Source organism: Rhincodon typus, chromosome 2 (genome assembly GCF_021869965.1).
Source record: "Rhincodon typus isolate 14 chromosome 2, sRhiTyp1.1, whole genome shotgun sequence".
Taxonomy (NCBI): domain Eukaryota; kingdom Metazoa; phylum Chordata; class Chondrichthyes; order Orectolobiformes; family Rhincodontidae; genus Rhincodon; species Rhincodon typus.
Window position 1 is genome coordinate 129,633,283 of NC_063333.1, and position 16,831 is coordinate 129,650,113.

The 16,831-nt window shown below is 38.0% G+C and overlaps 1 protein-coding gene across 1 annotated transcript in view; it reads left to right on the plus strand.

The window, feature by feature from the left end:
- mturn (maturin, neural progenitor differentiation regulator homolog (Xenopus)) overlaps positions 1-13,546 on the plus strand; it is a 35,714-nt gene extending 22,168 nt beyond the window's left edge. Inside the window, exons 2-3 of the mRNA XM_020514427.2 lie at positions 2,326-2,448; positions 9,342-13,546. Of these exons, the coding sequence (XP_020370016.1) occupies positions 2,326-2,448; positions 9,342-9,452 (234 nt within the window). The 3' untranslated portion in view covers positions 9,453-13,546. The remainder of the gene's footprint in view (positions 1-2,325; positions 2,449-9,341) is intronic.
- Positions 13,547-16,831: the final 3,285 nt, after the last annotated feature.

The following is a 16,831-nucleotide window of genomic DNA, read 5'->3' on the forward strand; positions in this document are numbered from 1 at the left end:
TTTATTCTGCTTTACAGTGTAGCAACTTCAGCTGGACTATAAGCCACTCTCACCGGTTACTTTCATTTGCTATTTCCTACTTTGACCCAAACTGTTTTTGTGTTTTGGTCCTCTGAACCATGTCCTTTTGTACTAATGTCATCCTTGATTGACAGGTCTCAAACTATTTTCTTTCTTTCCTGTCATTTGTAAAATGCCAAATATCCTTGAAAATGCACGTCCCAGCTCTGGCCACTTGTCCGTGGACATGGTTGCAATCATACCATGCTCATTTTCAGTGTGTTATCAATTCGTCCATCTTGTTACAAATGTGTGTATTCAGATAACAAGGTCAATATATTTGTGCTTTTATAGTACATTTATCTACCATGGCTTGAAAGACTTGTGCTTTCATCTTGCCTTTGCAACCCCTGTCAGCAGCTGAAAGACTAGGGTTAAAATAATCTGATTTCTGTTGTTGCTTGTGTAAGATGTAGCATGATTTTGGGAGGAGGAGAAGAGAGACAGAAGGAAAGAAACTATCCCAAAGAGCAAAGGTACCTTACTGGACCATGATTTTAAATGGCAAAAACCTCTTATTAATAGCATACACTATCTCTCTTAAAATCTGAACTCTGTTTAGATGGTTTGTACTAAATTAAATTTATTTCCACAATGTCAAGCTATTTCTTTTTTCTTTTAAATGACATACAGTGCACTTTAGCAATAAAATAAGGCTGTGTTTGTCACCATTGCTTGGTAGACCACTGTGTGCACATGTGTAATATCTCAATATATCCATTGTTGGTGTAGTGTAATGATGGAGACAGGAATTCATCTACAAAACTCTGATTTCACTGATATTAATGGATGGTTTCTTTGAAAATTTAGCACTTAGTGGGAGTAATACATTAAAACTTTGAATAAGGCAAACAGTTATGTGATAAAATCATAGTAAACCTCAAACATTTCCAAACCTTATTGCATTAGTAGGTTACTGTGACACACTTGGATGGCTCCAGGCTATAACTCTTGGTTGGATGCACACAAAATAATGCATTGTACATCCCATAGTTTAAAAATTCCTGCCCTTATTAAATCGTGCATCCTCTGATTATTATGAATTCTGCAACAAAAGATCTGCCATCATTTCTTTTAAACATGTATTAATCACAGATAAGTATACTTAAAACAAGAATTTCATTGGTAATCTGGAGCCCAAAGCTTACAAGCAGTGCACTTTGAAATTAGAAAACAAACCGCAGAGAATATAAATAGCATGTAACAAATTCATACTATCACATATCAATAGATTTGGATAGGATTTTATTCAGTCGTGGGACTTAAGCACCATTAGTTGTGCTAGCATTTATTGTCTGTCCCTGGTTGCCCTTGAGAAGGTAATGATGAGCTGCCTTCTTTTTCCACTGTGGTCCATATGCTGCAGATCCACAGTGCTGTTAGGAAGGGAATTCTGGGATTTTGTCCCAGAAACTCTAAAGGAACGGCAATATATTTCCAAATCAAGATGGTGAGTGGTTTGGAGGGGAACTTGCAACTTCTGGTGTTCCCTTATTTCTGCTGCCCTTGTCCTTCTAGATGCAATGGTCATGGGTTGGGAACATGCTGTCTAGGGATCTTTGAATTTTTGCGGTGCATCTTGTGTTTGGTACACGCTGCTGCTACTGAGTGTCAGTGATAGAGGGAGTAGATGTTAGTGGATGCACAAATCAAATGGACTGCATTGTGAGGATTGCTTTGGAGCTTCTTGTGTTGGAGCTGCACTCATTCAGGTGAGTGAAGCGTATTCCTCCCCACTCCTGACTTGTGTTTTTCAGATGATGGACAGGTTTTGAGGATTCAGGAGGTGAGTTGCTCACTGCAGTATTCCTGGAATCTGACCTGCCCTTGTCACTGTTTCTAAGGCTAATCCTGTTCAGTTTGTGGCAATTTCATGGGATTATTCATGATAAATTAATCTTGCATGGTCATTAAACTAGATATTCCTGGTACCGTTTTTTAAAAAAAACCATAATTGTGCATATGAGATAGTAGGAACTGCCGATACTGGAGAATCTGAGATAACAAGGTGTACAGCTGGATGAACACAGCAGGCCAAGCAGCATCAGAGGAGCAGGAAAGCTGACATTTCGGCTCTGGACCCTTCTTCAGAAAATTTCTGAAGAAGGGTCCAGAGCCGAAACGTCAGCTTTCCTGCTCGGCCTGCTGTGTTCATCCAGCTCTACACCTTGTTATCTCTAATTGTGCATATGTTTATATTGTTAAACTGTTGAGCTGCTTATTTAATGCATGCTTCCCCCTACCCCCTTATCTTTGTCTGTGCAGCATGTATGGAGTGAAAGTGAAGACTGCCTACCATTCCTACAATTGGTACAAGAATACATCTTATCCTGTGGAAAGAAGACTCTCTCTGAAGTACTGGAAAAAGTCTTTAAGTCATTTAAACCTGTAAGTGCCCAATTTACTGTTTAAAAGAAAATCTAGAATTAACTATTTGAACAAAATACTACCTTGTTTGTTCATCTTTTACTTAAGCTGTGTATTGATGGAAATAGAGTTTTTAGCTCTTGTGCTCTGACAACTTGTTTAAAAGGAATCTGTTTTAGGCTAAGTATCTCTTCATCTCCTTCCTTGCTTTTATCATCAATTATTCATTATTGAAACGATTCTTACTATGGTTCTTTTTCACTATAATTGTTAAACTGTTGATTTTTGGTGGGGTGCTGCCATGGATTTACACAGCAGCCTTTCACTTACGTTGGATTTGAATCTAATCCAGACAATGTACCTTCTTAAGGCACATGGGAAATTGATTTGGCCGGAATTAATCAAGTACCTATAAAATCAAAATTATACAGTTGCTAAAACCTGAAAGAGAAATGAGAAATGCTGGCAATAACCAGCATATCAGGCAGCATTTATGGAAGAAGAAACAAGCATTTTGGGTATTGTAAAGTCTGTGCTTTCCATATGAATGTGAGGCCTATGCATGGTTGGCTATAATTTAACATTTACAGATTAATCTCTCAAAATATTACAATTAGTTTTGGAAATGAAAATATGCATTGGTTGTAGAATGCAAGAAACGTTTGAAATGGAAATGTGTTGTTGGGCAAAGTAGTGCTTGACGATAATATTAGAGCCTGAAATGAACACACTTCCATTTCCTAGCACTATTAAACCTCATCTATATTTCCCAACTGCTTTTCTTGTCTTCTGGCTTCTTGCTGTTCCTGTCTTCCTCTTTGTTTGAGGACTGGGAGAGTTGGCAATTTTCAAAGAGGAGGGAGAAACATGTCCTTTAGTGTATCACTGTTATGATTTTACTTCAAATGTAAAGTTGTTGAAGGTTTTCTCATTTCTTCAATATATAATTGGTGTGATTGCCCTAGGCAATTGAGCAATGACCATTTGTGTCTTGCCATAAACAGCATAAATACTGTTCTTTTTGTAGTACTTTTTAAACCACAATACAATAGCTTTTAGAGCAATTCAAAATAGATTAGGAAATCTCCAAGTTCATCTTTGAAATGTTGAGTTCTGATTTTCATTTATTGTTTGAGCAAGGGAAATTAGCTGACTTGACACAATTGTTGTGAAACCCCAAAGGATCTGCCATTACAGTACATCCATGTAATTTTCTTGCAAAAGACTTCACATTTAAAAGATATTGATGTATAAAATATCTTTGGCACCAAAATGTGTGTTTAGGCCTGTATGTCTATTTAGGAGTCTGAATAGATTCCCCATGTTTCATCTAGTAAATATCTCTTTGGTGCTACGTTTAGAGTCAGTACTGGTTTTTCACCTCGGAAATGCACGTTTGGGATTATATCCTTAAGCAGGCAATATGTTGTTGCTAGGAGGTTGTGCTCACGACAGAACACACACAATGACACAGCAAAACGCACATAATAATAAAACAGAAATGGATCCTGCAAAAGAAAATATGAAGCTGGTTTCAAACTAAAATTTGTAGCATTTGCTAACTTGTCAACTATCCATGCAAAGGAAAAGAATTTGGTGTTCACTGAAAAACTTATGCAAGAATGGAAGGAGGAATCCAATCTGAAGACATTGCATAAGATCAACTGCATCATGAGAATACGGACTGTCACAGTCCTGACTTTAATAAGCTTGTATCAGAATAGATCCTTAAATTGTCAGCGGTTACATCAGCAATGCAATGAGCATGTATGCATTTAGTAGGCTAAACAAAGCCTTCGGTGCAGTAAAAATTTCCGAGCAACATGCAGTAGTACTGAAATGTCATGGTACTAAAATGCCTCTTAGCAGATAAAATCTTGTGTAGGTATAACAACAACAAGCTAGCTCGCCTCATCCTCCTTGATCTGTCTGCAAAACTTGACGCAGCTGATCACAGCGTTTTCCTCTTTTACCTCTCCTCCAATGTGGATTTGAGTGTGATTGTCTAGTTGCAATCTTACTGATATATTTACAGTCAGAGAATTGCCTGTAAGTAATATTCTCTGTCCTGAACCATGACCTTTTTTGGCCTCTTTCTAATTCTTATTCAATGCTGTTCCTGGGTGACATCATCTGGAAGCACAGCATCAGTTTTAACATGTAGGTTGACAATAACCAGTTCCTCTTCAAAGCTTCTCTCTCAGTTCTTCCATTGTTGGTAAGTTATCAGATTGTTTGTCCAGTATTCAGAACTGCATGAGCAGAAATTTTTTCCAATTACCTATTACAGTCATATGACTTTGGGCCCTAGCTACTGACTTCAATCTCCCTGGCTACTCCTTGTGGCTGATCCAGACTGTTTGCTGTTGAATCTGGTTCCAAGATGTACATCTAATCATACACCTTTGTGTCATCACTACATGGGGCACCTTTTTTTCTGGCTGCATAACTTTGCCTTACTCTGCCCACCTCTCTTTAGTTCACATGGATTTTGCATGAAACCTACCTTTATGTTCAAGCATTAGATCATCTGCCCTAATATCACTTTATGTAGCTTAATATCAGATTTAATTTTAACACTCCCATGAGGTATTTTGAGGCATTTTAATATATTAAAGGCACTATATCAATGTGTTGTTTTGAGCCAGTTGCAAAACCGTTAACAGTTGTCTTACATATTAGGAACCTGGTTCAGGAGATTCTGCTGTCAGATTTCAAGTAAAGAATTGAATGAGAAACTGTCGAGCATAACCACTTACTCAAAAAATAAAAGATTTTGGCATAAGTGGAAGATAGTCAACATGTTGGGGTGTATAGAGTCATAGTCGTACAGCACGGAAACAGACCCTTTGGTTCAACTTGTTCATGCCGTCCAGCTATCCTAAATTAATCTAGTCCCATTTGTCAGCATCTAACTCTCATCCCTGTAGAACCCTTCCTATTCACGTACCCATCCAGATGCCTTTTAAATGTTGTTATTGTACCAGCGTCCACCATTCCTCTTGCAGCTCATTCTATACACGCACCATCCTCTGCGTGAAAAAGTTGCCCTTTAGGTCCCTTTTAGATCTTTTCCCTCTCACCTTAAACCTATGCCATCTAGTTTGGCCCCCTCTAGCCTGGTGAAAAGGCCTTGGCTATTCATCCTATCCATGCCCCTCATGATTTTATAAACCACTATGAGGTCACCCCTCAGCCTGCAATACTCTAGGGAAAGTAGCCCCAGCCTATTCAGCCTCTCCCTATAGCTCAAACCCTCCAACTCTGGCAACATCCTCGTATCCCTTTTCCGGAACCTCTTCCTATAGCAGGGAGACCAGAATTGCACATGGTATTCCGAAAGTGGCCCAACCAATGTCGTGTACAGCTGCAATATGACCTCCCAACTCCTATATGCAATGCACTGACCAGTAAAGGTAAGCGTACCAAGCACTGCATTCACTATCCTGTCTGCCTGTGACTCCACTTCCAAGGAACTTGAACCTGCAAGGTTTGTTTGTTCAACAACACACCCCAGGACCTTACCATTAAGTGTATAATCCTGCCCTTATTTGCCTCTCCAAAATGCAACACCTCACATTTATCTAAATTAAACTCCATCCGCCACACCCTGACCCATTGGCCATCTGATCAACATCCTGATGTACTCTGTGATAATCTTCTTTGCTGTCCACTACACCTCCAATTTTGGGGTTATCTGCAATCTTACTAACCATACCTCCTGTGTGCATATTCAAATCATTTATATAAATGACGAAAAGCAGTGGACCCAGCATGGGTCCTTGTGGAATCTTGTGGCACACCATTGGTCGCGGGCCTGCAGTCTGAAAAGCAACCCTCCAGCACCACCACCCTCTGCCTTCTACCTTCGAGCCAGTTCTATATTCAAATGGCTAGTTCTGCCTGTGTTCCACATGATCTAACCTTGCTAACTAGTTTTCCATGAGGAGCCTTGTCGAACACCTTACTGAAGTCCATATAGATCATATCCACTGCTCTATCCTCATCGATCATCATCTTTTTACTTCTTCATAAAACTCTAATCAAGTTAGTGAAACATGACTTCCCACGCACAAAGTATGAGAAAACTTTTGACAGAAGTATTCTTAGTAAATGCTGTACCATTTACAAGAAATTGTGGGGGGAAAATGAGAACAGATGAAGTGATTAATTCTTTAAAAAGAAAATTAATCAACTTCTTTAGACACGTTAAATGAAAAACCTCCAAGGCAGGTGGAATTTGAACCTGGACACTACCACTGTGACATGAGTTCTAATGGTCATTAATTGTGTTAATTATGTTTAATTATATTCAAGTGGTGGGCATTAATTGGGATTTGCTTGTGCTCCCATGGAAAAGGAATAGATTGAAAGTTTAGTTGGGTGAGAAAGAGTTGCATATCTCAATAACTGAAAACACATAAGATGGTAGAAAGTTAGGCTCAATTTCGAATCATTAGCTTCATTAACACACAAGGGCAGGACTTATACAATTAATGGTGGAGCTCTGGGTAGTGTTGTAGAACAAAGACCTAGGGTTCAGATACATAATTCTTTGAAATTTGTGTCGCAGTTGGACAGAGTGGTTAAGAACGCATTTAGCACGATTGCCTTCATTGCTCAGACATTTGAGTAAAGGAGTTGGGATGTCATGATGAGGCTGTACAGGAAGTTGGTGAGTCTTCTTCAGGGGTACTGTGTGCAGTTCTGGTTGCCCTGGAAGGATGTTATTAAATTGGAGAAGATTCAGAAATGATTTACCAGGATGTTGTCGGGAATGGAGGGTTTGAGTTATAAAAATAGGCTGAATAGACTGGGACTTTTTTAACTGGAGGTTGGGGGTGACCTTAGAGGTTTATAAAATCATTAAGGACATATATAAGGTGAATAGCAAGGGTTTTTTTCCTAGGCTGGGACGAGTTCAAAACTCGGGAGCATATTTTTAAAATGAGAGAAGAAAGATTTAAAAAGGACACTAGGGGTAACTTTTTGACACAGAGTGGTTCATGGGTGGAATGAGCTGCCAGAGGAGGTGGTGGATGTAGGTACAGTTACAACATTTAAAAGATATTTGGATAAGTACATGAATAGGAAAGGTTTGGAGAGGTATGAGCTGAATGCAGGCATTTTTAGTTTGGGAACATGATCAGTGTGGACATGTTGGACTGAAGGGTCTGGTCCCATGCTATACGACTCTATAACTGGCTATGTAACTGCAACACACGAAAGAAGTGGAGAAAGAAAGGAAAAACAATGCTGTATTAATCAAGTGCCAATTTAATCAAATGTGGTTTATTGTGTCAAAAGAACACCATGTGCTGTAGAATTGGAAGTAAGGAGTGTAAATACATGCAATGTTAAAATCTGATATGATACTTCATAATTTGCGCAATAGCGGCACAGAATGTAACTGGAATATATTGTGAGACAGCCAACTGATTAAAGTAGGTTGATGAGAATGATTACAGGTCAGATTGCATTGTGCAAAAGATATGTTTCATTGTATACTCACTACTGTCTCCAAGAACTGTATTTGCAGAAATATTTAGTCTCATTTTGTAAAATTAGGGATTTTTAATTGAACAATCGACATCAGTACTACATGAAAGAATTAAGTGCTGAGTTAAGATTTGTAAAACAGAAATAGTTTGAAAATGTACTTAGGCTGATGGTTGACTCTTCAGTTATGGACAGAAATCTTGTTTTGCTGTTAGCGTACATATTTTTAGTTTATCAAAAATTATTGTATCAAAACAAATATCACAATTCCCAGTCCTGAAGAAGGGTCGCTAGATCCAAAATATTGATTCTGCTATCTCTTCTGCTATCTGAGTTTTGCCAGCAATTTTTGTTTTCTTTTTCCACAATTCCCTTGTTTGCTCAGTGCCGTGAACTGAGGGGAAACCCCAGTTTCACTCTTGCCTTACAGAGCTGAACAAGTTGATCTCCATTGGAGACTCAACTTGCAAGAACTGGAACTTTGCTTAACTTTCTCCCTACACAGACCTTCATACTTGCCCCTTCCCCTTCTCCAGTTTGCATGATCTTTGCTTTCTTTTTAAAGAAAAAGTTAGCTTTTGGCACTTGATCTACTCTGATGGAATTTTGTTACATGTTGTTACATCTCAAGTTGATTTATATAACTCACTAATAGTGCAATGTAATTGGCAAGCCATCTCCAGAAAGGGTGAAGGATTTATCCACACTATATTGCTAATACAATGTGTAAGTTCTACAATTTGAAATACACTATTTGAGGGTTTACCATCTGGTTCAAGACAGTTCTAGCCTGATAGGCTAAATGTGGTGATCAAAATTATTACTTAGCAGCAAGATAATATCAACACTTTTTTTTTGCTCTAAATGAGCATTTGTGCTGTGGAATAGTTGGTTCAACGTAAGTAGGTGGTTGGCAGTGTAATGGGTTAACGGCCGAGCATTAAGGTTCGCCTTTTATTTAATGATAGCTGCACAGTGTGCGTACTTTGTTTGCAGTGCTGACACTGCAGAAAACTTGGTAATTATGATGCAAGTTGCTATAGTTATAGCTGACTCTTACTAGCACTGAAACCTGGTGCTTAACTGGAGCTGTTCCTTCTCACTGACATGACTTGTGGGGAAAATTGCTCTTACTTGAAAGGTTGTTTTGCATAAATAAAATAAATTTCACATTCCATGATTCTGAATTTAAGACCCCATTCTACAGGCATGTGCAAGACCGTTGTGTATGCATGCTTTTATGGATTGCTGTATTTGATAACTTCTCCTATGTATTATAAGACTTCGTAATGTTCCTTCCTACTGCTTTTTAATTTGTACATTTGGAGGTGGGGCAGGTTCAACTTAAGTTGAACTTTCTATTTCATTCATTTTGATTTTGATAATTGCACTAACTCAGCATTTTGTGCATACAGTTACTGGGTCTTCCCGATGTAGATGATGATGCATTTGAAGATTACAACGCGGATGTTGAAGAGGAGGAGCCTGAAGCAGACAGTCAGCATATGAGTGTCAGTCAGCAGTAAATGTGCAGAGAAAAATCAGATTGTATGAAGTCTTTATTTTATTGATGGATGACCCATATTCTCTATTCCCATTCAACAATCTGAATAGTCTCTAATTGTATCAAGTTTGAAACAATATTCCTAAATATTATCTAGTTTGTTCTGTGTCATTTAACTGTTCATCATTTTGTCAAACTGTAAGGAGGTGTGAAAGTTTATCAGGCTATGTATATATATTAAAGTGTTTTCTTTTTGAAGGGAGCATCCATTATTTGGATTGGCCTGTATTGAATATGTAAAGCTGTATTAATTTCAGATTGTTTTTAAGTTGGGCCTTTTCTTAAAGGATGGTTTAAAATTAAATTGATGCAATCAGAATTTCAAATAAACTAGGTTTTAAGCCATACCTCAGTGATTGACCTACTAAAATATTCTCAAATTGTTTTAAGAATTGTTCACTGGAAAACTTCATATTAGGTCGATCAGTAAAATCACACAGATGTTAGAGCACAGGAACAGGCCATTCAGCTTAACTGTCCTGTGCTAATGTTTTTGCCCCGTAATGGCCTTCTTCCACTCAATTGTTCATCTAACCCTGTTTACGTAGCCTTCCATTTATTTTGATGTCATTTCATTTTCAAATACCTAGCTTTATTAAATATTTTTAAAGAATATTGATTGTGGGTATTTAACTGAAGTTGTCCAAGTATTTAACTTGTTCCTAAGCAACCTTTGTGATGAGTTGGTTTTTAGTGCAGATTTTACTTTATAAGTTCTATCAGGTAGTTTTACAGTGATTATTTCACTCAAAATATCCTTGAACATACTAATTAAAATGCAACACTGAATTAAAACTGACATCTGCTCGCATCAACTTGTTACATTGTAAAATCAAAGGAATGTGCTACTGTGTAGATGCTTGAGGGCATTAAATACCGTTTTCTGCTACTGCTGTATGTACTGCAGGTACTGTTTACTGTACTGCATTAATTATTGCTTGGCTTTTAATGCACTACAGTCTGTTGGCTACTTTACTGATTACTTCCTATGCATCTTAGACAAAACATTTCCAGCTATAACATTCCCAGTTGTAGATCAGAAAAGCACAGATTTTAGTTCTCTGTTAATGTGCGTTACTAGAAGGAGCTGTAAACTTGCTTTTAGTTGGGGGGAGTGGGGGTGGAATTAGTCATGTGTATCTGAACGGATTTTTAAAAAATGTAATACTCATTGAATAATGGGTTGCTTATTCAAAATGTTGTAAGTGGTAAATTGTACTGTACCTGGCCTGTGGATCTCTTGTATTATATCTGTGTGTATACTGTAAAATAGAATGCCTTGTGTAATCGTAGGACATTTGAGGTTGCAGAAAATCTTAGTGTTTTAAAATGCCTTCTACTGAGATGCTAATTTGAAGCAGATTGGAACATTCCTTTGCTTGTGATTGGAGAGTCTGTTACTTTTATTGACTAGGGTAAGTTAAGGCCATAGACAAGAGTGTAAGTGTAAATATTCTATTCTACAGTATATATACTGTACAGATAATCAAAGTAAAAGCTTGGTCTGTACTTTGTGTGAACAGTACCCAGTGTTTTAATATGTTATGTGCGTGTCTAATTTTGTTGATCCTGAAGGAGGGAGGAAGCATCCTGTTAACAGCCATCGAATTGCCTCTTCCTTTTAAATGCATGGCTGGTTGACACAGGAGGTATTATTTTAATTTTGGTAGTTTATAAAAATTACTTTATTGTTGATGTAATGCTTTGTTACAACCTACAGCACTTCATTTATAGATACCTCAATGCTCTTGTTGACCTAGCAGTCTGGATTTAAAAAAGCGTTTAAAAACAAATTGCACAGACAGAATTCTCTAGCATTAACTAGCCTCACCTTTTGAAATTAGATTTAATAAAAGATAATAGTGTTACAGAACTTGGTTCTCTCTCCTTTTGGATTGGTTTAAAAGTATTACTTTTGTGCATTTAGACTGAATGTGTAAACCAAATGTGTTTATTTGTTTTTAATAGATATGAAAGGGATTTTGGATAGGTGAACAAAAGGATACTGTACTTTAATATGCTTAACACTCAACATGCTGGAAATAAATTATTCAAACATTGCTATCGCTGTTCCCTTAATATCTAAAGTTTTTCAATCAAAGGTCTCTTCTGAAGTGAACAGCTGTAAAACAGTGACATAATTTTGAGGGATTTACGCACAGATGATCTCGTTTGATTTTGTGAACTGAATAAATCTTAGCCATAATGAACTGACAACCCAAAATACTGATACAGAAACAATTGAATGGATCATGTGTACATTAAAGTCATGTTCTTTGCCCAGTCCATTGAACTGGCTGTTTTACTGAACATCTCCTTTCTCTTTGGGTACGTTGAGCATAAGAGAATGACCCTAACCATGCACCTCAACTTTACTCACTCAGTGTAGCCAACTTTCCTGAGTTTTTGCAACCATATTCCATGTCTGCGTTCTGTCTAACCCTACTCAATTCCTACTTGGGTATCCTGTTTATATATAAATTTATATAACAAAAGAAGTTAACAGTTGTGCCAAATATTTTTTTCCTTGTAGCCTGTTCTACAGATCTGTTGCTGTGAAGGCTGAAGAATTTCTATTTAATATTTAATTTTCTGCCTTTAAATACACAGACAAATTGTTCTTTTCTATCCTAACACATCCCTTCCCCTCTCATATTTTCCCTTACCTGTAACCACTGGAATGTGATTGAGTCCATGGTTAGTTGTGGGCTTTTAGTGAATTGCTAAAGTACTTCTCTTTGCAGTCGTCTTCCAAATAGTTAGCGACGAACCTGATTATAAATACCAAGTCTCTGAATCATCTGTTATCTTCAGTCTCTTTCATTCTGGGCTACTTTACTGATGTTACTAATGGCAAGGATCCATGTCCATTAAAATAGAACTATTTTTGAATGGGAGTTCAGACTCTGGACCAATTAAGGAGCTAATCTGGATGTGTTACTGGAAAAGTGTATAAGTGGACAGGACATTATAAAAGAATTTTTGGCATGAATTACTGAATCTTTATGGAGGAGTAAGTAAAGAATACAAGGTTAACTGAAAAATATTAGGAAGGTATCAAATAGTACAGTTGTTAACAAAAAGCTGGATGCCAACAAACTAAGCATACTTTCACAACTGAAATACTAGAAGTTAAAAGTATCTCATGTAGGTAAGTGTAAATGTAATTCGCTTTCATGATGTGACTGTCAATGACAAGGCAGGGATTTAATCTTTCAAATTTTCACTTCATGGAATTTGTATTTACACTCTGGATTAATCAGTCCTCCAGTAACCAACACTGTACTGATGTAACTGAATATTTTTAAAAAATTGGATCAGGGTGTTAGTACAAATCTCTTGCAAATGAGGATCCATTTAACATAATGCTTGGCAATAGGAAAAATCATATAGCAGTGTTTTTTTTTTGAGATGATATTGCCATGAGAGTGGTGGTGTGAATTCTTGAATGAATAAAAATTTGCTCCAACTGGGCTTGGGAATCTTCCTGATAACCAGCTTCCCACAACCAGTTGCAATTTTGAATTATTAGTCTTTTTTTTAGAAGAAAGGACCAATATTTATGATATTTCAAAAGCATTCCCAACCAATTAATCACATGAAAATGTAGAAACTGGTATGGCAAACATTGCAGCCTATGCAGGAAGCTATTTTATGGCATGTTTTGGGGCCTCTGTAGTTAATCATTGATTGTGAGGTCAATGCTCTGTTATGGCACTGACCTTCTGCCATTTTACTAATTCTGTTAATGTTGTATTGTCTAGCTTCAAGGGCCATACAATCTGTGAACTGCTTCATTGTTGCTAAACTGCTGGAGGCGTTGCCCCAATATCAAGGGAAATCCTCTTAATTCACACTACTGAACTCTGGAATTCTCAGCATTCTTTAAGTGGACCACATGTATAATCTGAAGCCTGCAAATTTATGGATGGCACTGTATAACTTAGAGTACACAGCACAGTTAAACCATATTGTTTGACTATAACTAATTGTGGAACTTGTATTCAGGAACTGTAATTTTATTGAAGCAAAATAAAACAAATAGTGCTTGGCTTACATGGTGTACATGTCCAAAATACTTGTCGTCATCCTGGAATTTTTAAACTGAATCTTTAAAGGTACATTGTGCTCAGTAAAACTGCCAACACCCATTGAACTGTTCTAACCTAGAAATTGGCAACTTGAGATACTTGTTTCATTCCAAAAAAAAGTTTTCTTGCAGTCCACAACATAGTGTGGTGAATCTGTTCCACTCTCAAGCAGATGTAAACCTCTTGTCCATTTGTGGTTCATAAAATCCCTCCTCGATCTTAAATTACAGCAGACTCTTTCCTTTTGTTTGTAACAAATGCTGCAATTTCAGAAGTTTTGTCTAAGATAGCAAACCTACTTTGTTTTTTGAGGAGCTTTTCAAACCATTAGGGTCTCCTTGGTTTTGAAATTGCCTGTCCCAGTAGAGTACTTCAACATTGGAACTGTTAGAATTGTTTTTATTAAATGCTTGGCTCATTATGACCCACTGGGATAGCATGCCATAAATCGACCCATGCTCTGGCCAGAGTTGTACCAATTTTTTTAAAAATGTGTGCAATGCCCCAATTTACCTAACTTCAGTTCAGGGTTGATTGAAAACACCGACCAAGTTTCTGTTGTAAAGTTGCAACCTGCTACTCAAGAACTAATATGCTTCACTTGTAGGCAACAACTTGGCTCCTGATAATTTGTGCATTGCAGGAACCCGCAGCCACAAGAAGAGAGTTCACAATAGATATCAAATTCCTTGCTGTGAAATTATGCAGTATTCCTGGTAAATCCCTGTTAAAAGTAGTTCTTAATGTTATGTTCACTATCAACAAAATGCTTTTGTACTAACACTTGCTTAGCTTTTTTCCCTAAAATAAGGTCCATCAATGCCTCATCTCGTAGGACTTTCTGTATACTGGTTTAGTAAACTCTTGGATATATCCTTCTTTCATCCCCTCTAAGCATTTCACACTTTGTCTATCCTAGTTAATTTGGGGAAGTTGAAATTCCCTGTAGTTATTACCATTCGTGACACCAAAATTGGCAGTGTGGTGGCCAATGAAGAAGGTTATCTCAGCGCAATGAGATCTTGATCAGATGGGCTAATGAGCTGAAGAGTGGCAGGTGGAGTTGAGACAAATGTGGAGTGTTGCAATTTGGTAATGGCAGGACTTATACAGTTAATGGTAGGGCCCTGGGGAGTGTAGCCAAACAGAGAGACCTAGGGGTGCAAGTGCATAGTACTTTGAAGGTGGAGTCACACGTATACAAGATGGTGAAGAAGGTGTTTGGTATGGGTGCCTTCATTGGTCAGTGTATTGAATATAGAAGTTGGGTCTGTGTAGGACATTGGTGCAGCCATTTCCACTTTTAAAATGTGTATTCAGTTCTGGTCACCATGCTCGAGGAAAGATTTGGTTAAACTTAAAAGGGTTCTGAAAAGATTTACAAGAGTCTTGTCAGGATTGGAGGGTTTATAGCTATAGGGAGAGGCTATATAGATTGGGGCCTTTTTCCCTTGGAGCTATTGGAAGCTGAGGGCTGATCTTTTATAGAGATTTATAAAATCATGAGGGGTATGGACAAGGTGAATTGTCAAGGTCTCCTTTCGAGGGTAGGTGAGTCTAAAAATAGATGGCATATGTTTATGGTGAGAGGAGAAACTTTTTCACACGGAGGATGATGCATATATGGAATGAGCTGCCAAAGGAAGTAGTGGAGGTTGGTACAACTGGAACATTAAAAGGCTTCTGGATGGATATATGAATAGGAAGGGTTTAGAGCGATATAGGCCAAATGCTGCCAAATGGAACTAGATAAGTTTAGGATATCTGGTTGGCTTGTAGAGAGTTGAACTGAAGAGTCATTACTCTATGACTGTTATTCTTACATTTATCTGGAAATTACCAACACATTTGCCCTTCTGTCTTTTCCTGATCGGGGGCTATTGTGCACTCAAAACAATAAGATTTCCTGAAATTCAGAAAAATTAGATGATTTAAGAGTTTTATGTATTTAAACAATAAGAAACTCTCAATGATAGAAGGATATTTCTGCTGTTTTGAGAGGCCAGAATGAACCATGACAACCTCCGAACAAAGGATTGGCCATTGAACACAGATGTTGAGAAATGTTGTTTTAAAGGTGTGGATCTTTGAGCGTCCACAACCCTCGGACAGAAATTTTTCAACGTTCAACACGCATATTGGAAATGGGGATAGAACAGAGGCAAATGAAAGGGCCAAATGGTCATCTGCGGCTGCTATTTATGTTTGCGTGATAGTGGTACTATGTAGATTAATGTTCCTGTTGATAACTGGTCTCTGAGGACAGGTTCCTCTATTTAGCTGCCTGTGAACTTTTACAAGTGTAAATCAACCACTGCTTTAAGAGGCATTTAATCTTGAAATAACTCCAGAGGCCGGTATCCCGTCACCAAGTCACTCTTTATTTATGCGTACATAGTACTTTACATTTGTCTGGCATCCTGAGAGTCAGCTCTGAGTGAACAGAACCCTCTGACACTCGTGTTGGTATCTGTCAGCCAGGGCTCTGTGATGGGACCAGATTAACAGCTCCAATCAGGGAACTCGTATGTAATGAGGCTGACCTCATTACAATCACTACAATTCCACTGCTGTTAATATTTTGCTTTTTAATAGTAATAATTTCAAAATCCCCCAGAATTCCACATCCCTCCACAAGAGGGCTCCGTAGAGTCTATTTAAATAAATCAGGACTTTTATCAAGAATGTAAACAAACACCAAGTGGATAGTCTCCTGTTTGAAAGTTACTTTGTACTTGGAACACAATTTTGGCCTCAGCTGCTGAATGTCAGAAGATAAAATTGCCTGGAGGTGCCAAAATAAGACACATACAAGTACAACACTCAGTGCTGATTATGCACAAATTTTGGAGAGCAGTGTACCTAGGCTGCTTGCATTAACCTCCACGGATTTTGCTGACAGACACACAGTTGCACTTTGCAGGATGTCTCAAAGATTGAGAGGGAGAATGCACAGACTCTTGGGTAAAACATTTTTGAACTAAGAGGATGAGGTTTGGGGAAAAAAAAACGGAATAACCACTTCTGAAGAAGGGTCGAGACCCGAAACGTCAGCTTTCCTGCTTCACTGATGCTGCTTGGCCTGCTGTATTCATCCAGCTTTACATCTTTTTATCTCAGATTCTCCAGCATCGGCAGTTCCTACTATCTCTCATAACCTGTAGCCTGTTGGGAAGGGGCAAGGAGGTTGTCATGTCCTCCTGTTCCTTCACCGGCAATTTCTATAGAGTTAGGCCTATTGTTGTTCCCC